Consider the following 21,048-nt stretch of genomic DNA (forward strand, 5'->3'; position numbering starts at 1 on the left):
GGGAGCCCCCCGTGGGGCAACGTTGTATCCCCCCCAGCGCTTGGAACAGTGCTTGGCACATAGTAAGCGCTTAACAAACTCTTAGAACTGTTAGAGAAGCAGTGTGGCTCAGTGGAGAAGAGCCCGGGCTTTGGAGTCAGAGGTCATGGGTTCAAACCCCGGCTCCGCCAATTGTCAGCTGGGTGACTTTGGGTAAGTCACTTCACTTCTCTGGGCCTCAGTTACCTCATCTGTAAAATGGGGATTGAGACCGTGAGCCCCACGTGGGACAACCTGATCACCTTGTAACCTCCCCAGCGCTTGGTACAGTGCTTTGCACATAGTAAGTGCTTAATAAATGCCATCATTATTATTATTATTATTAACAGTGCCCAGTGCTTACAACAGTGCCATGCACTTAGTAAGCGCTTAATAAGAAGCAACGCGGCTCAGTGGAAAGAGCCCAGGCTTGGGAGTCAGAGGTCATCAGTTCTAATCCCGACTCCGCCACTCGTCAGCTGTGTGACCTTGGGCAAGCCACTTCACTTCTCTGGGCCTCAGTTCCCTCCTCTGGAAAATGGGGATGAAGACTGGGAGCCCCACGTGGGACAATCTGATCACCTTGTATCACCCCAGCGCTTAGAACAGTGCTTTGCACATAGCAAGCGCTTAACAAATACCATTATTATTGCCGCTTGTCAGCTGTGCGACTTTGGGCAGGTCACTTGACTTCTCTGTGCCTCGGTTCCCTCATTTGTCAGGTGGGGATGAGGACTGTGAGCCCCACGGGGGACAACCTGATCACGGTGTAGCCTCCCCAGTGCAGAGAACAGTGCTTTGCACATAGTAAGCACTTAATTCCCCCGGGCCTGGAATGCCCCCAATCCCTCTGCCCATCCGCCAAGCTCGCTCTCTTCCTCCCTTCAAGGCCCTACTGAGAGCTCACCTCCTCCAGGAGGCCTTCCCACACTCAGCCCCTTCCTTCCTCTCCCCCTCGTCCCCCTCTCCATCCCCCCCAATCTTACCTCCTTCCTTTCCCCAAAGCACCTGTATATATGTATATATGTTTGTACAGATTTATTACTCTATTTATTTATTTATTTATTTTACTTGTCCATATCTATTCTATTTATTTTATTTTGTTATTACGTTTGGTTTTGTTCTCCGTCTCCCCCTTTTAGACTGTGAGCCCACTGTTGAGTAGGGACCGTCTGTATATGTTGCCAACTTGTACTTCCCAAGCTCTTAGTACAGTGCTCTGCACACAGTAAGCACTCAATAAATACGATTGATTGATTAATAAATGCCATCCCCCCTGCCTTACCTCCTTCCCCTCCCCACACCACCTGTATATATGTATATATATTTGTATGTATTTATTACTCTATTTATACATATTTAGTCTATTTATTTCATTTTGTTAATATGTTTTGCTTTGTCCTCTGTGTTGTTCTGTTCTCTATGTTGCCAACTTGGACTTCCCCAGCGTTTAGAACAGTGCTTGGCACGTAGTAAGCGCTCAATAAATACGATTGAATGAATGAATATTAGACGAAGAAGGGAATGAGCGGGAAGGCCTCCTGCAGTGCGACGTTTGGAGCAGCAGAGGGCGCGCCTGAACCGCCGCCCCCTCGAGCCCTGATGATGATGATGATGATGATAATAATAATAATAATAATAATAGGCATTTGTGAAGCGCTTACTATGTGCAAAGCACTGTTCTAAGCGCTGGGGAGGATACAGGGTAATCAGGTTGTCCCACGTGGGGCTCACAGTCCTAATCCCCATTTTACAGATGAGGTCACTGAGGTAACTGTGTGCCCAAGATCACACAGCAGACATGTGGCGGAGTCGGGATGGCATTTACTAAGCGCTTACTATGTGCAAAGCACTGTTCTAAGCGCTGGGGAGGTTACAAGGTGATCAGGTTGTCCCACGGGACGGGGGGGGGGCTCACAGTCTTAATCCCCATTTTACAGATGAGGTCACTGAGGCGCAGAGAATAACAATAATAATAATAATAATAATAATAATAATGGCATTTATTAAGCCCTTACTATGTGCAAAGCACTGTTCTAAGAGCTGGGGAGGTTACAAGGTGATCAGGTTGTCCCACGGGGGGGCTCACAGTCTTAATCCCCATTTTACAGATGAGGTCACTGAGGCGCAGAGAATAATAATAATGGCATTTATTAAGCGCTTACTATGTGCAAAGCACTGTTCTAAGCGCTGGGGAGGTTACAAGGTGATCAGGTTGTCCCACGGGGGGGCTCACAGTCTTCATCCCCATTTTCCAGATGAGGGAACTGAGGCCCAGAGAAGTGAAGTGACTTGCCCAAAGTCACACGGCTGACAGTTGGCGGAGCTGGGATTTGAACCCATGGCCTCCGACTCCAAAGCCCGGGCTCTTTCCACGCAGCCCCGCTGCTTCTCAATCAATCAATCAATCATATTTATTGAGCGCTTACTGTGTGCAGAGCACTGGACTAAGCGCTAGGGAAGTCCAAGTTGGCAACATATAGAGACGGTCCCTACCCAACAGTGGGCTCACAGTCTAAAAGACTCTGCAGCGCTTAGAACAGTGCTTTCCACACAGCAAGTGCCCAATAAATGTCATTATTATTATTACTTTAGAATTAGAACATAGATCCTTCTTATTTTATTTTATTTTGTTAGTATGTTTGGTTTTGTTCTCCGTCTCCCCCTTTTAGACTGTGAGCCCACTGTCGGGTAGGGACCGTCTCTAGATGTTGCCAACTTGGACTTCCCAAGCGCTTCGTCCAGTGCTCTGCACACAGTAAGCGCTCAATAAATACGATTGATTGATTGATTGATTGATTCTGAAGCCCAGGCCTAGGCTGTAACCACTAGACCACGTTGCTTTCCCTGGGAGCAGCCCCTCCCTCCGGGTCTCCCCCACTGAGCAAAGAGTCCCCCTCCCCAAAAGAGGTGGAAGAGGCCATTGCTACCCCCTCCCCATCTTCAAGCGTGGCTCAGTGGAGAGAGCCCGGGCTTTGGAGTCAGAGGTCATGGGTTCGAATCCTGGCTCCACCACAAGTCTGCTGTGTGACCTTGGGCAAGTCACTTCACTTCTCTGAGCCTCAGTTCCCTCATCTGTGAAAAGGGGGATTAAGACTGTGAGCCCCACGTGGGACAACTTGATCACCTTGTATCCCCCCCAGCGCTTAGAACAGTGCTTTGCCCATAGTAAGCGCTTAACAAATGCCATTATTATTATTATTATTATTATTATTATCTTCAGGGGTAGGGGGCCTTCACACCCCGCATCACCCTTGCCCAGGGGCAGGGCTACGGGGCTGAAGTGAGGGCGAATCGCCCACCCAGGCCAGGGGACAGGGGGGCTTCCTGGCTTAGTTTTTTTGGGGAGGGGGTTTCTGGCCTCTGGCAGCTCATCCTCCCCGCCTCCCCTCTCCTTCCTCTTCCCCCCTGCCCTAGCAGCTTCGTCCGCAGTCCTCGGGGAAGGGAAGAAAAGAGGAACCTAGGAGGCCTGCCTTCAAAATAATAATGATAATAATAATAATAATGATGGCATTTATTAGGCGCTTAGTATGTGCCAAGCACTGTTCTACGCGCTGGGGAGGTTACAAGGTGATCAGGTTGTCCCACGGGGGCTCACAGTCTTAGCCTTCCCAGACTGAGCCCCTTCCTTCCTCTCCCCCTCTCCATCCCCCCCCATCTTACCTCCTTCCCTTCCCCACAGCACCTGTATATATGTATACATGTTTGTACAGATTTATTACTCTATTTATTTATTTATTTTGCTTGTACGTATCTATTCTATTTATTTTATTTTGTTAGTATGTTTGGTTTTGTCTCCCCCTTTTAGACTGTGAGCCCGCTGTTGGGTAGGGACTGTCTCTATATGTTGCCGACTTGTATTTCCCAAGCGCTTAGTACAGTGCTCTGCACACAGTAAGGGCTCAATAAATACCATTGATTGGTCCCCATTTTACAGATGAGGTAACTGAGGCACAGAGAAGTTAAGTGATTTGCCCAAAGTCACCCAGCTGACAATTGGCAGAGCCGGGGTTTGAACCCATGACCTCGGACTCCAAAGCCCGGGCTCTTTTCCACTGAGCCACGCTGCTTCTCAATTAAGCACTTACTATGTGCCAAGCACTGTTCTAAGCGCTGGGGAGGTTAGAAGGCGATCAGGCTGGCCCACTGGGGGCTCCCAGTCTTCATTCTGGACTGTGAGCCCCGTTGTTTGGTGCGGACCGTCTCTGTCTGTTGCCAACTTGTACTTCCCAAGCGCTCAGTCCAGTGCTCTGCACACAGTCAGCGCTCAATAAATACGATGGAATGAACGAATGAAATCCCCATTTTGCCGACGAAGTAACTGAGGCCCGGAGAAGTGAAGTGACTGGCCCAAAGTCACCCAGCTGACAAGGGGCGGAGGTGGGATTTGAACCCGTGACCTCTGACTCCCAATAATAATGATAATAATAATAATGATGGCATTTATTAAGTGCTTACTATGTGCAAAGCACTGTTCTAAGCGCTGGGGGGATACAAGGTGATCAGGTTGTCCCACGGGGGGCTCACAGTCTTAATCCCCATTTGACGGATGAGGGAACTGAGGCCCAGAGAAGCAAAGTGACTTGCCCAAAGTCACCCAGCTGACAATTGGCGGAGCTGGGATTTGAACCCATGACGTCTGACTCCAAAGCCCGGGCTCTTTCCACTGAGCCACGATGATAATAATATTAATAATAATGGCATTTATTAAGTGCTTACTATGTGCCGAGCACTGTTCTAAGCGCTGGGGAAGTTACAAAGGGAAGCAGCGTGGCTCAGGGGAAAGAGCCCGGGCTTTGGAGTCAGAGGTCGTGGGTTCAAGTCCTGGCTCCGCCACTTAGCTGTGTGACCTTGGGCAAGTCACTTCACTTCTCTGGGCCTCAGTTCCATCTGGAAAATGGGGATGAAGACTGGGAGCCCCACGTGGGACAACCTGATTATCTTGTATCTACAACAGTGCCTGGCACACAGTAACCGCTTAACAAATACCAACAATCAATCAATCAATCAATCGTATTTATTGAGCGCTTACTGTGTGCAGAGCACTGTACTAAGCGCTTGGGAAGTACAAGTTGGCAACATCATTATTGTTACTACAAGGTGATCAGGTTGTCCCACTGGGGGCTCCCAGCCTTCACCCCCATTTTGCAGATGAAGTAACCGAGGCCCGAAGAAGTGAAGGGACTGGCCCCAAGTCACCCAGCTGACAAGGGGCGGAGGAGGCGGGATTTGAACCCGTGACCTCTGACTCCCAAGCCCGGGATCTTTCCCCTGAGCCACGCTGCTTCTCTGGCAGGAAAAAAAGGGGATATGAACAGTTCCAGAAATACTTCCAACCGCCCCCCCCCCCAACTTTCCTCTCCCGAAATGGGATCTGAACCCTCGTCCTGGGGGCGAGGCTTGCGGGGAATGGACGGGAATGTCCTGCCCCTTTAAGATCCCAACTTCTCTTTTCCTCCCCTGGATGCTCGGGAGGGAAAGAGAGGGGCTGGAAGGTTGGGGAGGGGGCTCCACCCCAGAGCCAGAGGTACCAAGTTCGGGCCTTTCCAGGCCCCCAACTCCGGTACCGTTGGTTTGGGGATGGAGACCCCCTCCCCTGCGACCCCTGACCCGCGTTGTAGGAGTGAAAGCAGGGGCGTTGGAGAAGAGGGGGTCGTGGGGGGAGTTTTCTCTGGGTCTGGGGGCGGGAGCCAAGGGGGAGGAGGAGGTGGATGAGGAGGGAGGTGGGGGTTGGGTGTGTTCCTGGGTAAGACCCTCTTAGCCCTTGCACGACCCTCCCCTCTCCAGCCTCTCCTTCCTCCCCCTCCTCCAAGAATCCCGTTCCCTGGAAGGGGTGGGAATTGGGGTGGGAGGGCAGAGCCCGGACCCAGGAGTGCCTCATCCGGCCCCAAGCCCCTCCCTCTGCCTCTCCATCCCTCCCTCCTCTCATAGGCTCAGGACCAGAGTTTGTGGTTCGTGTTTGGCTTTTCTTTCTCTCCTTCTCTCTTTCTTTCTTGCTTCCTTCTTTCCCCCCCCCCCCTCTCTTTTTGAGCAAGGGGCGGGAGGGAGAAGGAGGAGGGAGAAAGGAAGGGAGACGTCAGGAGCTGGGAGGGGAAGGGGGGAAGAAGAGAGAGAGAGAGAGAGGGGAGACAGAGGGAAGAGGCGGACAGAGGGACAGAGACGAATCCAAAGAGAATTAAAGAGATAGGGGCGAGGGAGTGGTAGGGGGGAAAACAGGGAAAAGGGGAGAGACAGAGAGAAAAGGAGGAGGAGGAACAGGAGGGGAGGGAGGGAGAGAGTTCTCCTCCTCCTCCTCCTCCTCCTCCTCCTCCTCCTCCTCCTCCATCCCCCTCCCCTTCTCTCTCTGGTCTCTCTGTCTCTGTCTCTCTGTGTGTCTCTGTGTGTGTCTCAACTCCTGGGCCCCAGCCTCGGGCGGTCACCGAGCGTCCAGCTATGAGGACTCTTCTCGTCTGGGTCCTGTCTGTGTCCCACTCTCTCTGTCAAGGTAAGAAAGACCCCCCCGCGACCCCCTCGGAGGCCTGGACCCCCCCCCCCAGACGCCGTCGGGGCTGGTGGGGGTCTCCAATCCCAGCCGGAATGAAGGGTGTGGGGGGGGGTCTTGGTCATTTTCTCAAGTTGAGCCTGTCGGGGCCCCGCGCGGGTGGGGGGTGACCTCCCCCTGATCACCCCGAGTTTTTTTGGGGGGTGGTCGTCGAAGCGTTGAGGACCCCCTCGTCCCCAAAAGAGGGAGGAGGGAGCCCCAGGCTTCCTCTGATAAGGCCGGAGTGGTGGGGGGCTGCGGGAGATGGGGTTGGGGGCTGCCTGAGGTGGGGGGGAACCTGAACCTCACATCTCCACCACCCCCTCTCCCCACAATCACACAACCCCTGAAACTCACAGACCCACAACAATCACACAGACCCACGCAAAGACACACACCTGGCTCCCAGCGGCTCAGGAGCCGCCACTTATCCATACTCAAGATACACAATCCCACTAGCAGTGTGACATACACACTGACCTACAGATACACACACACACACACACACACTGGCACAGAAATGCCCAGGACCACAATGCCACCCGGTGCTGCACACAAGCAGTAGCCCCGCTAGAGTGAAACACACACACACACACACACACACACACACACACACACACCCCACCAATAAACAGACACACAGGCCGATCCATTAAAGCACAAAGGCACATAACCCAGATTCTGGCATCCGTACACACAGACACACAAATCCACCTCTAACTCTGCAACTTGGGAGGATGTTTTATTAGCGGGGAGGGAGGGGAGAGTGGGGCGAAATTAGCGTCCTGGGGGGCTTTCAGGGGTGTTCTTGCCGGGGGGGTGGGGGGAGAAGGGGGGAGGGGACGGTGGACGGAGAGCCAGGGTGACCCACTTTGGGGGCCGGAGCCCTCCGGGCCGTCCCCAGTTCCAGCTGCAACCTCCGGAGCCCCGACAACCGAGCGGGATCGCGGGGGGACGAGGAGGAGGAGGAGGAGGAAGAGGAGGAGGAGGAGCTCGCTGGAGCCCGGGAGAAGGGAAGGACCGGCCAAGAGAGCAAAGTTGGGAAGAGGATGGCCTGCCAGGAGGATGGAAGCGGGCAGAGGAAAAGGAGTTGGAAAGCTCAGGATAGAGATTATGTTTTTGAAGGGGGGGAGGCTCTCTCCCCTAGAGGAAAAGGAGTTGGAAAGCTCAGGACAGGGATTATTTTTTGGGGTGGGGGCTCTCCCTCCTCTAGGGGAAAAGGAGTTGGAAAGCTCAGGACAGGGATTATTTTTTGGGGTGGGGGCTCTCCCTCCTCTAGGGGAAAAGGAGTTGGAAAGCTCAGGATAGGGATTATTTATTGGGGAGGGGGGCTCTCCCTCCCCTAGAAGAAAAGGAGTTGGAAAGCTCAGGATAGGGGTTATTTATTGGGGGGGGGCTCTCCCTCCCCTAGAGGAAAAGGAGTTGGAAAACTCAGGATAGGGATTATTTTTTGAGGCAGGCGGGAGGCTCTCTACCCTAGAGGAAAAGGAGTTAGAAAGCTCAGGATAGGGATTATTTTTTTGAGGGGGGGGGAGGCTCTCTCCCCTAGAGGAAAAGGAGTTGGAAAGCTCAGGATAGGGATTTTTTTTTTGAGGGGGGGGGGGAGGCTCTCTCCCCTAGAGGAAAAGGAGTTGGAAAGCTCAGGACAGGGATTATTTTTTGGGGTGGGGGCTCTCCCTCCTCTAGAGGAAAAGGAGTTGGAAAGCTCAGGATAGAGATTATTTTTTGGGGAGGGGGCTCTCCCTCCCCTAGAGGAAAAGGAGTTGGAAAGCTCAACATAGGGATTATTTTTGGGGGGAGGGGGCTCTCCCTCCTCTAGAGGAAGAGTAGTTGGAAAGCTCATCATAGGGATTATTTTTTTTGGGGGGGGGGCTCTCCCGCCTCTAGAGGAAAAGGAGTTGGAAAGCTCAGGATAGGGATTATTTTGGGGGGAGGAGGGGGCTCTCCGTCCCCTCCTCCTTCCTCCCCACTGATGATTGAGACCCAGGGGGAAAAAGCTGCGGTTTGCCAACGCAGACACCCATGTGCGTTCGATTGACCGCGACGGAAATGGACAGAGTGGCTGGCTTTTCTCCCTGGGAAGTAGCCTTCCTGGAGGGGACCGGGCGGTGGGGGGGGGGGGGACACGGACCGCCCCCCTCCCCAAATAGAGAAGGAAGAGGATCCAGATGAGAAGGAAATGAGAGGAGAGGGAGGGGAAGAAGAGAGGAAGAGGAGGAGGAGGGGGGAAAGGGAGAGATGAGGACAGGAGGGAGGATAGAGGTTGGGGGGCGGCCCTGAAAGTGGGGGGTCCGCGGGGGGGCGGACCAGTGGAGGGGAGGGCTTCGGCCTATTCCTGGGGTCGCCCCCTTTCCCCCCACAGCCCGGTCAGACTCGGAGGTAGGGAAGGGGAAGAGGCGAGAAACAAAAATCCCCTTTTAAGACATTTCAATGGTTCTCATCAATCTTCATTTTTCACTAAATAATTTTCCGTATCTTATCTAAATGAAAACCATTATCCTTCCCCCGTTTCAATCAGGCAACGGGCTTTTCAGAGTGATTGCGCTGAAAATTGAAATATTTATTCATTTTCAGGGAGATTTCCCTCTCTCTCTCTCTCTCTCTCTCTCACAACCCCCTCCCCCCTACCCCGTCGCTCCAGTTTCAGAGAGGAGAAATTGAAAGAGGAAAGATTAGACCCTAATCAGGACAATGTGAGATGGCAGGCGAACCGCTGCGGAGGTCGGACCCCCCGCTCTCCCCCGGGGACCCCAAACTCTCCGGTGACCCTCCCTCTCCCCCTCTGACCGGGGTTTGCAGCTGGTCCTGGGGCGAAGGAGGAAAGGGGGTGTCCCAAGGTATTTAGGGTGAAGCATCTACAACTTGCTATTGTCTTCTCCCGGGCGCTGAGTACGGTGCTCTGCGCACAGTAGACGTTCAATAAGTACCACTGATCGACCGATTATCTGCTGAAGTGGGATGCGATTCATTGCCTTTAATCTGTTGGGCCTCGGAAGCCACGGACTTCCTCAGTTTCCCCTCCAGCCCTCCCCCTAAGAGTCTGGCACCCCCAACCCTCGCCCCCCAACTCCCCTCCTCTCTCTGGCAGGGAAGGCTGGGGGGCTGTGTTTAGGGGGGAGTCTGGGGGGGCTGGGGAGGGGGTCAATCACTAGGGATTATTGGGGGGCACCGGCTGTGCCCTGGGGGTACATCAATCAATCAATCAAATTTATTGAGCGCTTACTGTGTGCAGAGCACTGTACTAAGCGCTTGGGAAGTACAAGGTGGCAACATAATAATACTAATAATGGTATTTGTTCAGCGTTTACTATGCACCAAGCGCTGGGGTAGTGACGAGGTAATCAGGGTGAGCCCCCAGTCTTCATCCCCATTTTTCAGCTGAGGCCCAGAGAAATGAAGCGACTTGCCCAAGGTCACCCAGCAGATAATTAAGCGCTTAGTCCAGTGCTCTGCACACCGTAAGCGCTCAAGAAATACAATTGAATGAAGGAAGAAGAGGGGCGGAGGCGGGATTAGAACCCACGACCTCTGGCTCCCAAGCCCGCGCTCTTTCCACTAAGGACTGGCCAAGGGGGAAACGACTTGGATTGCAGCAGGAGACTCCAGTCAGACCCGCAGAAGAACTTCCCGGAGGCCAGGGGGAGACCCCCCACTCTGCCCAGACCCCAGTTTTGAAGAGAGGCTGAAAAGCTTTTTAAACCCGGGACGCCCCCACCCCTTAATTTCTCTATTAATAAATGCCATCATCATCCCTTCAAGGCCTTACTGAGAGCTCACCTCCTCCAGGAGGCCTACCCAGACTGAGCCCCCTCCTTCCTCTCCCCCCTCCACCCCCCCCAGCCTTACCTCCTTCCCTTCCCCACATCACCTGTATATGTGTACGTATTTATTCCTCTATTGATTTTATTTGTACATATTTATTCTACTTATTTTATTTTGTTACTATGTTTGGTTTTGTTCTCTGTCTCCCCCTTTTATCATCATCATCATCAATCGTATTTATTGAGCGCTTCCTATGTGCAGAGCACTGTACTAAGCGCTTGGGAAGTACAAATTGGCAACATCATCATCATCATCAATCGTATTTATTGAGCGCTTCCTATGTGCAGAGCACTGTACTAAGCGCTTGGGAAGTACAAATTGGCAACATCGTCATTATCATCAATCGTATTTATTGAGCGCTTCCTATGTGCAGAGCACTGTACTAAGCAATTGGGAAGTACAAATTGGCAACATCATCATCATCATCAATCGTATTTATTGAGCGCTTCCTATGTGCAGAGCACTGTACTAAGCGCTTGGGAAGTACAAATTGGCAACATCTAGAGACAGTCCCTACCCAACAGTGGGCTCACAGTCTAAAAGGGGGAGACAGAGAACAAAACCAAACATACTAACAAAATAAAATCAATAGAATAGACATGTACAAGTAAAATAAATAAATAAATAGAGTAATATTTTAGACTGTGAGCCCACTGTTGGGTAGGGACTGTCTCTATATGTTGCCAACTTGGACTTCCCAAGCGCTTAGTACGGTGCTCTGCACACAGTAAGCGCTCAATAAATACGATTGATTGATTGATTGATTGATTGATTTGGCCCCCCCCAAAAAAATAAAAGATCTGTCCCGGGTGAGGTCAGATTTTCAGATGGAGGAAATGACCTTTAGGGGAGTCTCTCCAGGAGGGGGTAATTGGAGGGGGGTCGTGGGGGGGATTTGCGTTTGGTGGTGGGCCCTGCTGGCTTTGGGACTGCTGCAGCATCGTAAAGCCCAAAGGTTGTTGCGGGTTTTTTGCGCTCCGCGGAGCGGGGAAGAGGGAAGGCCCCGCGGGAGACCCCCGCGCGGGGGGGCGGAGGGGAGAGGGGAGCTCAGCGCCCCCAAATCAACCAGCCTCCATCTCCCCCCCGCGCGACCTCAGCTCGCCCCCTCCACAGAGGGCAGTTATGTGGCCAACTTGGACTTCCCAAGCGCTTAGTACAGTGCTCTGCACGAGGAAACGCTCAATAAATACGACTGAATGAATGATGACTGAGTGAAAGGAGATCCTGGGTTCTTCCCTTCTTCCCTTTCAGACTGTGAGCCCACTGTTGGGTAGGGGCTGTCTCTATATGTTGCCAACTTGGACTTCCCAAGCGCTTAGTACAGTGCTCTGCACGAGGAAACGCTCAATAAATACGACTGAATGAATGATGAATGAGTGAAAGGAGATCCTGGGTTCTTCCCTTCTTCCCTTTTAGACTGTGAGCCCACTTGGGTAGGGACTGTCTCTATATGCTGCCAACTTGTACTTCCCAAACGCTTAGTACAGTGCTCTGCACACAGTAAGCGCTCAATAAATACGATTGATTGATTGATTCTCAGTTCCCCTCTTGACTGGGGGTGGGGGCTGGGAAGTGGGCTGCAATCAATCAATCAATCGTATTTATTGAGCGCTTACTGTGTGAGCCCACTGTTGGGTAGGGACTGTCTCTATACGTTGCTAACTTGGACTTCCCAAGCGCTTAGTACAGTGCTCTGCACACAGTAAGCGCTCAATAGATACGACTGATTGATTAATTCCCAGTTCCCCTCTTGACTGGGGAGGGGGCTGGGAAGTGGGCTGCAATCAATCAATCGTATTTATTGAGCGCTTACTGTGTGAGCCCACTGTTGGGTAGGGACTGTCTCTATATGTTGCCAACTTGGACTTCCCAAGCGCTTAGTCCAGTGCTCTGCACACAGTAAACGCTCAATAAATATGATTGATTGATTGATTACTGTGTGCAGAGCACTGTACTAAGCGCTTGGGAAGTACAAGTTGACAACATATACAGACGGTCCCTACCCAACAGTGGGCCCACCCCTTCCCACCCGGAATTTATCCCTTTCCTCTGCCCCCCCCCATCCCCGGGGGGCCAGAATAGTGGGGAGGGGGGACACACATACAGCAGGCCCCTGGGGGATCAATAAAGAAGGTGAAAAATAATAATAATGATGATGATGGCATTTGCTAAGCGCTTACTCTGTGCCAAGCACTGTTCTAAGCGCTGGGAGGATACAAAGTAATCAGATTGTCCCACATGGGGCTCACAGTCTTCATCCCCAGTGAACTGATGAGGGAATTTAGACATTGAGAAGTTAAGTGACTTGCCCAGCTGAGAAGTGGCAGAGGCGGAATTAGAACCCATGACCTTACTAATGATAATAATAATAATATTTGTTAAGGCGCTTACTATGTTAGCACTACGTTAGCACTATGTTAGTAGTAGTTAGTAGTTAGTATGTTGGTAATAGTATGTTAGTACTATGTTAAACTTAGTATGTTAGTACTATGTTAAAGTTAGTATGTTAGTATGTTGGTACTATGTTAGTACATTAGTTACACTATGTTAGCACTGTTCTAAGCGCTGGGGTAGATGCAAGGTAATCAGGTTGTCCCACGTGGAGCTCACAGTCTTCACCTCCATTTTCCAGGTGAGGAAACTGAGGCCCAGATAAATGAAGTGACTTGCCCAAAGTCACCCAACTGATAAGTGGTGGAGATGGGATTAGAACCCATGACCTCTGACTCTCAAGCCCGGGCTCTTTCCACGGAGCTACACTGCTTCTCCATCTCTCGCCTCCCTTTCCCACTCCAGTTTCTCAATCTTATTTCCCTGCCCCGAGGGGACGGACAGTGCCTGGCACAAAGAAAGCGCTTAACAAATACCATAATTATGATTATTATTATTTTCCCCTCCCTCGCCCAGCTCAGGAACACCTCCCCCAAGTCAGTCATTCAATCCATCAATAGTGTAGAGAAGCAGCGTGGCTCAGGCCGGGCTTGGGAGTCAGAGGTCATGGGTTCTAATTCCGCCTCCGCCACTGTCTGCTGTGTGACTTTGGGCAAGTCACTTAAGTTCTCTTCGTCTCAGTTCCCTCATCTGCAAAATGGGGATGAAGACTGTGAGCCCCACGTGGGACAACCTGATGACCTTGTATCTCCCCCAGCGCTTAGAACATTGCTTGGCACATAGTAAGCGCTTAACAAATACCATCATTATTATTATTATTATTTATTGATCGCTTCCCGCGTGCACAGCGCTGGCTAAGCGCTTGGGAGAGTCCAATTCAACTGAGTTGGTAGACGAGTTCCCTGCCCACAATCAGTAGTATTTATTAATAATAATAATAATAATAGTATTTGTTAAGTGCTTACTATGTGCCAGGCACTGTTCAAAGCGCTGGGGTGGACACAAGCGAATTGGGGCAGACACAGTCCCTGTCCCAGGTGGGGCTCACAGTCTCAATCCCCATTTACAGATGTGGTCACTGAGGCACAGAAAAATGAAGTGATTTATTGAGCACTTCCCGTGTGCAGAGCACTGGACTAAGCGCTTGGGAGAGTCCAGTTCAGCAGAGTTGGTAGACATGTTCCTTTCCCACAATCAATAGTATTTATTGAGCGCTTCCTGGGTGCAGAGCGCTGGACTAAGCGCTTGGAAGAGTCCAATACACCAAAGTTGGTGGACATGTTCCCTGTCCTTCTGCCTCTCGGCCCCACCACCCTGGAGGGAGAGAGAGATGATGATGGTATTTGTTAGGCGCTTACTATGTGCCAAGCACTGTTCTAAGCGCTGGGGGAGATACAAGGTCATCAGGTTGTCCCACATGGGGCTCACAGTCTTCACCCCCATTTTATTCATTCATTCATTCAATCGGATTTATTGAGCGCTTCCCGTGTGCAGAGCACTGGACTAAGCGCTTGGGAAGTACAAATTGTTAACCTCTAGAGACGGTCCCTACCCAACAGCCGGCTCACAGTCTAGAAAGGGGAGACAGACAACAAAACAACACATATTGACAAAATAAAATAAATAGAATAGTAAATACTCTAGATTCTAGATAATAGAGTAGTAAATAGTATTACAGCGGAGGGAACTGAGGCCCAGAGAATCTAAGTGACTTGCCCAAAGTCACCCAGCTGACAAGTGGCAAAGGTGGGATTAGAACCCACGACCTCTGACTCCCAAGCTCGGGCTCGTGCCCCTAAGCCAGATTTACTGTTCTATTTATTTTACTTGTACATATTTACTATTCTATTTATTTTATTTTGTTAGTGTATTTTGTTTTGTTGTCTGTCTCCCCCTTCTAGACTGTGAGCCTGTTGTTGGGTAGGGACCGTCTCTATATGTTGCCAACTTGTACTTCCCAAGCGCTTAGTCCAGTGTTCTGCACACAATAAGCGCTCAATAAATACGATTGAATGAATGAATGAATGAAAGAGAGCGAGAGTGCCGCAGCAGGGGAATAACCACCTTGGGTCCTGGTGTCTTTTTCCTCTGCCTTCTTGGGAGAAGCAGTGTGGCTCAGTGGAAAGAGCCCGGGCTTTGGAGTCAGAGGTCATGGGTTCAAATCCCGACTCCACCACTTGTCAGCTGTGTGACTTTGGGCAAGTCACTTCACTTCTCTGGGCCTCAGTTACCTCATCTGTAAAATGGGGATTAAGACTGTGAGCCCCCTGTGGGGCAACCTGATCACCTTGTCACCTCCCCAGAGCTTAGAACAGTGCTTGGCACATAGTAAGTGCTTAATAAATGCCATTATTATTATTATTATTATTGGGTCCCTTTATAATCCCTTGCCATCCAAAATCTTCTCTCCACCCTGTCTCCCTTCCCATCTAATCCCAGCTCTGCCACTTGTCTGCTGGGTGACCTTGGGCAAGTCATTCCACTTCCAGTGCTTAGAACAGTGCTTTGCACACAGTAAGTGCTTAACAAATGCCATTATTATTATTATTATTATTCTCTGTGCTTGGCACCCCATATTATTATTATTATTATTATTGTTATTATTCTCTGTGCTTGGCACCCCAGCGCTTAGAACAGTGCTTTGCACATAGTAAGCGCTTAACAAATACCATTATTATTATTATTATTGCCAACTTGGACTTCCCAAGCGCTTAGTACAGTGCTCTGCACACAGTAAGCGCTCAATTAATACGATTGATTGATTGAAATCAATGGAGCTGTGAGCCTCCACTCTTCTGGGGGGAGTCGGGGGGGGGGATTAAGGGTCTTAAATCCAGGGGTGGAAATAGTGTGTGTGTGTGTGCTTAATTCCCTTTAATTCCCCTTGGGGCTTAACTAGGGGGCCATCGAGGGAATCTGCTTGGCAATAATAGTCATAATGATCCCCATTTTCCAGATGAGGAAACTGAGGCACAGAAAAGCAAAGTAACTTGCCCAAGGTGACAACACAACAGGGAAGCGGCTGGGTGGGATTAATGATGGTATTTGTTAAACGCTTGCTATGTGCCAAGCACCGTTCTAAGCACTGGGGTAAATACAATAATAATGCAATAATAGTAATAATAATGACGGTGGTATTTGTTAAGTGCTTACTATGTGCCAAGCACCGTTCTAAGCACTGGGGTAGATACAATAATTATGCAATAATAATAATAATAATAATAGTGATGATGGTATTTGCTAGTCGTTCTAAGCACTGGGGTACATACAATAATAATGAAATAATAATAATAGTGATGATGGTATTTGTTAGTCGTTCTAAGCACTGGGGAAAATACAATAATAACAATGACAATAATAATAATAATAATAATAGCGATGATGGTATTGGTTAGTCGTTCTAAGCACTGGGGTAGATACAATAGTAATAATAATAATAATAGTGATGATGGTATTTGTTAAGTGCTTACTACATGCCAAACACCTTTCTAAGCACTGGCATAGACACAATATTAATGCAATAATAATAATAATAATAGTGATGATGGTATTTGTTAGTCGTTCTAAGCACTGGGGTAGATACAGTAATAATGCAATAATAGTAATAATAATGATGATGGTATTTGTTAAGCGTTTACTATGTGCCAAACACCGTTCTAAGCACTGGAGTAGACACAATAATAATGCAATAATAATAATAATAATAGTGATGATGGTATTTGTTAGTCGTTCTAAGCACTGGGGTAGATACAATAATAATGCAATAATAGTAATAATAATGATGATGGTATTTGTTAAGCGCTTACTATGTGCCAAACACCATTCTAAGCACTGGGGTAGACACAACAATAATGCAATAATAATAATAATGATAGTGATGATGGTATTTGTTAGTCGTCCTAAGCACTGGGGTAGATACAATAATAATGCAATAATAGTAGTAATAATGATGATGGGATTTGTTAAGTGCTTACTATGTGCCAAGCACCGTTCTAAGCACTGGGGTAGATACAATAATAGTGCAATAATAATAATAACGATAGTGATGATGGTATTTGTTAGTCGTTCTAAGCACTGCAGTACATACAATAATAATGCTATAATAATAATAGTGATGATGGTATTTGTTAGTCGTTCTAAGCACTGGGGTAGATACAATAATAATGCAATAATAGTAATAATAATGATGATGGTATTTGTTAAGCGCTTACTATGTGCCTAGCACCATTCTGTGCACCATTCTTAGCACCCGGGCTTTGGAGTCAGAAGTCATGGGTTCAAATCCCGGCTCTGCCAATTGCCAGCTTGCGTGACTTTGGGCAAGTCATTTCACTTCTCTGGGCCTCAGTTCCCTCATCTGTAAAATGGGAATGAAGACTGTGAGCCCCCCGTGGGACAACCTGATCACCTTGTAACCTCCCCAGCGCTTAGAACAGTGCTTTGCACATAGTAAGCGCTTAATAAATGCCATTATTATTATTATTATTTTATTCTAAGCGCTGGGGGGAGATACAAGGCAATTAATTTGTCCCACTTGGGGTTTAGAACCCAGGTCCTCTGACTCCCAGCCCTGAGTTCTTTCTACCAAGCCACCCTACAGTGATATATCATTCATTCAGTTGTATTTATTGAGCGCTTACTGTGTGAAGAGCACTGTACTAAGCTCTTGGGTGAGTCCAAGAGAGCAATGAACAGACACATTCCCTGCCTGCGACGAGTTTACAGTCTAGAGGTAGCATTGGATCTCATCAATATGCCAATTTGTACTTCCCAAGCGCTTAGTACAGTGCTCTGCACATAGTAAGCGCTCAATAAATACGATTGATGATGATGATGATGATCAATCAGCGGTATTGATCGAGGGCTTATTGGGCCCCAAGCCTTGTACCGAGCGTTTGGGTGACTACCAATAGAGAGCGTGGCTCAGTAGGAAGAGCCCGGGCTTTGGAGTCAGAGGTCATGGGTTCTAATCCCGGCTCTGCCAATTGTCAGCTGGGTGACTTTGGGCAACTCACTTCACTTCTCTGTGCTTCCTTTCCCTCATCTGTAAAATGGGGATGAAGACTGTGAGCTCCCCCGTGGGACAACCTGATCACCTTGTAACCTCCCCAGCGCTTAGAACAGTGCTTTGCCCATAGTAAGTGCTTAATAAATGCCATCATCATTGTTATTATTATTATTCCGGGCCTCAGTTCCCTCACCTGTAAAATGGGGATTAAAACTGTGAGCCCCCCGTGGGACAACCTGATCACCTTGTAACCTCCCCAGCGCATAGAACAGTGCTTTGCACGTAGTAAGCGCTTAATAAATGCCATCATCATTGTTATTATTATTATTACCATCATATCGGGAGACGTGATCCCGGCATTCAAGGATCTTATACTCTTAGTTGGAGAAACAAGACATCAAATCAATTAAATAAATTGCAGGGGCCGAGCACCCGAGTTGAAGGATTTCCGGGATGCTTAGGGATTGCAGGCTGAAACTCAATCGTATTTATTGAGCGCTTACTGTGTGTAGAGCACTGTACTAAGTGCTTGGGAAGCACAAGTTGGCAAAATATAGAGACGGTCCCTACCCAACGGCGAGCTCACAGTCTAGAAGGGGTGAGACTTTTAGACTGTAAGCCCACTGTTGGGTAGGGACCGTCTCTATATGTTGCCAATTTGTACTTCCCAAGCGCTTAGTACAGTGCTCTGCACATAGTAAGCGCTCAATAAATACGATTGATGATGATGATGATGAAGGGGTGAAATACGTGGGTAATGCAGATGGCCGGGAGAATAAGGTGGGGAGATGAGAGGTTAGTCAGGGAAGGCTTCCTGGAGGAAATTCCTGGAGGAATTTTAGTAGACCTGTGAAGATGGGGAGAGTGATGGTCTGTTGGAACAGCATGGCCTCGTGGAAAGAGCTGGGGCCTGGGTTCTAATCCCGACTCCACCACTGGTCTGATGGGTGAGCCGCTTCACTTCTCCGGGCCTCAGTTCCCCCAGCTGTAAAATGGGGATGAAGACTGTGAGCCCCACGTGGGACAGGGACCGCGTGGCCGACCCAACTAGCTTGCATCTGTCCCAGCGCTTAATACAGTGGCTGGCACAAAGTAAACACATACCACTTAAAAATATAATAGTAGCCCTAAGGAGGTCACAGTGTGCCAGCGGGGTCCGTGATGATTCCCCATCCCTCAAGCGGTTGGATGCTGTTAGAGGTCAAGGTTTGGATTCGTTCATTCAGTGGTATTTATTGAGCGCTTACTGTGTGCAGAGCACCAGACTAAGCGCTTGGGAGAGGACAGTGGAATAATAAACAGACCCGTTCCCTGCCCACAGTGAGCTTACAGCCTAGCCTATATGTTACCTGTATATATGTTTGTACATATTTATTACTCTTTATTTATTTATTTATTTATTTTACTTGTACATATCTATTCTATTTATTTTATTTTGTTAGTATGTTTGGGTTTGTTCTCTGTCTCCCCCTTTTAGACTGTGAGCCCACTGTTGGGTAGGGACTGTCTCTATATGTTGCCAACTTGGACTTCCCAAGCGCTTAGTACAGTGGTCTGCACACAGTAAGCACTCAATAAATACGATTGATGATGATGATGATGATGATAGAGAAAAGGACAGTGGCTCAGTGGAAAGAGCGCAGGCTTGGTATTACTCTATTTTATTTGTACATATTTATTCTATTTATTTTATTTTGTTAATATGTTTTGTTCTGTTGTCTGTCTGCCCCTTCTAAACTGCGAGCCCGCTGTTGCTTAGGGACCGTCTCTATATGTTCCCAACTTGTACTTCCCAAGCGCTTAGTCCAGTGCTCTGCACACAGTAAGTGCTCAATAAATATGATTGAATGAACAGTGCTTTGCACATAGTAAGCGTTTAACAAATGCCATTATTATTATTATTACCCCCCTACCCGCCCCGCACCAGGATAGTCCCACCCTGGACTTGCCTCACCATTCATTCAATCATATTTATTGAGCACTTACTGTGTGCAGAGCACTGGACTAAGCGCTCTTGGGACTTCATGCCGCTTGTCCCTGAGATGCAGACACTTCCCGGGTGAAGTGTGGTCAGTGGGAAAAGGAGGAGAGATGATTGTTCCAAAGCCCTTCTGGAAATCCATGCCCAGGGCAGGCTACCCACAACCCAATTCAGAGAGATGCCTCCCCCCCATCCCCTCAAGGCCTAGCGGATAGAAGGACCCGGGTTCTAATCCCGCCTCGGCCACTTGTCTGCTGGGTGACCCTGGGCAAGTCACTTCACTTCTCTGGGCCTCAGTTCCCTCATCTGGAAAATGAGGATGAAGACTGGGAGCCCCTCGTGGGACATGGACTGTACGCCTAACCAGATTAGCTTGTAACCACCCTAGCGCTTAGTACAATGCCTATTCATTCATTCATTCAATCATATTTATTGAGCGCTTACTGTGTGCAGAGCACTGTACTAAGTGCTTGGGAAGTACAAGTTGCCTAGCACATAGTAAGCGCTTCACAGATGCCACAGTTATTATTATTATTTGTTTTTTGTAGGAGGAGGTGGCCAAGAACAGTCCCACCCTGGATACAGGGGAAGGGACAGGATGACCTTCAGTGACCTGGGTTTTCCATTCATTCATTCAGTCAGTCGTATTTAATAATGATGGCATTTGTTAAGCGCTTACTATGTGCCAAGCACTGTTCTAAGCGCTGGGGAGGATACAAGGTGATCAGGTTGTCCCACGGGGGGCTCCCAGTCTTCACCCCCATTTTGCAGATGAGGGAACTGAGGCCCAGAGAAGTTAAGTAACTTGCCCAAAGCCACACAGTTGACAAGTGACCTCTGACTCCCAAGCCCGTGCTCTTTCCACTGAGCCACGGTATTTATTGAGCACTCACTGTGTGCAGAGCACTGTACTAAGCGCTTGGGAAGTCCAATTCAGCAGCAAATAGAGACAATCCCTGCCCACAACGGGCTCACAGTCTAAAAGGGGGATTTCCAGTTAGACCCAGGCTATCCTGTCTCCCCTGCCTGCCTAATAATAATAATGGCATTTATTAAGTGCTTCCCATGTGCAAAGCACTGTTCTAAGCATTGGGGAAGTTACAAGGGGCTCACAGGCTTAACCCCCATTTTCCAGATGAGGGAACTGAGGCCTAGAGAAGTGAAGTGACTTGCCCAAATAATAATAATAATAATGGTATTTGTTAAGCGCTTACTATGTGCAAAGCACTGTTCTAAGCACTGTGGGGGGATACAAGGTGATCATAGTACAGTGCTCTGCACACAGTAAGCGCTCAATAAATACGGTTG

The 21,048-nt window shown here is 49.1% G+C and overlaps 1 protein-coding gene across 2 annotated transcripts in view; it reads left to right on the forward strand.

Moving 5' to 3' along the window:
* The first annotated feature begins 6,402 nt into the window (after positions 1-6,402).
* The window catches only part of KIRREL1 (kirre like nephrin family adhesion molecule 1), a 94,346-nt gene continuing 79,700 nt past the window's right edge, over positions 6,403-21,048 (forward strand). For both annotated transcript variants that reach the window (XM_038768292.1, XM_038768293.1), the window contains exon 1: positions 6,403-6,502. In XM_038768292.1, the coding sequence (XP_038624220.1) occupies positions 6,451-6,502 (52 nt within the window). In that variant the 5' untranslated portion in view covers positions 6,403-6,450. The remainder of the gene's footprint in view (positions 6,503-21,048) is intronic.

The sequence above is a fragment of the Tachyglossus aculeatus genome, chromosome Y4 (assembly GCF_015852505.1).
Source record: "Tachyglossus aculeatus isolate mTacAcu1 chromosome Y4, mTacAcu1.pri, whole genome shotgun sequence".
In the NCBI taxonomy this organism is placed as follows: Eukaryota; Metazoa; Chordata; class Mammalia; order Monotremata; family Tachyglossidae; genus Tachyglossus; species Tachyglossus aculeatus.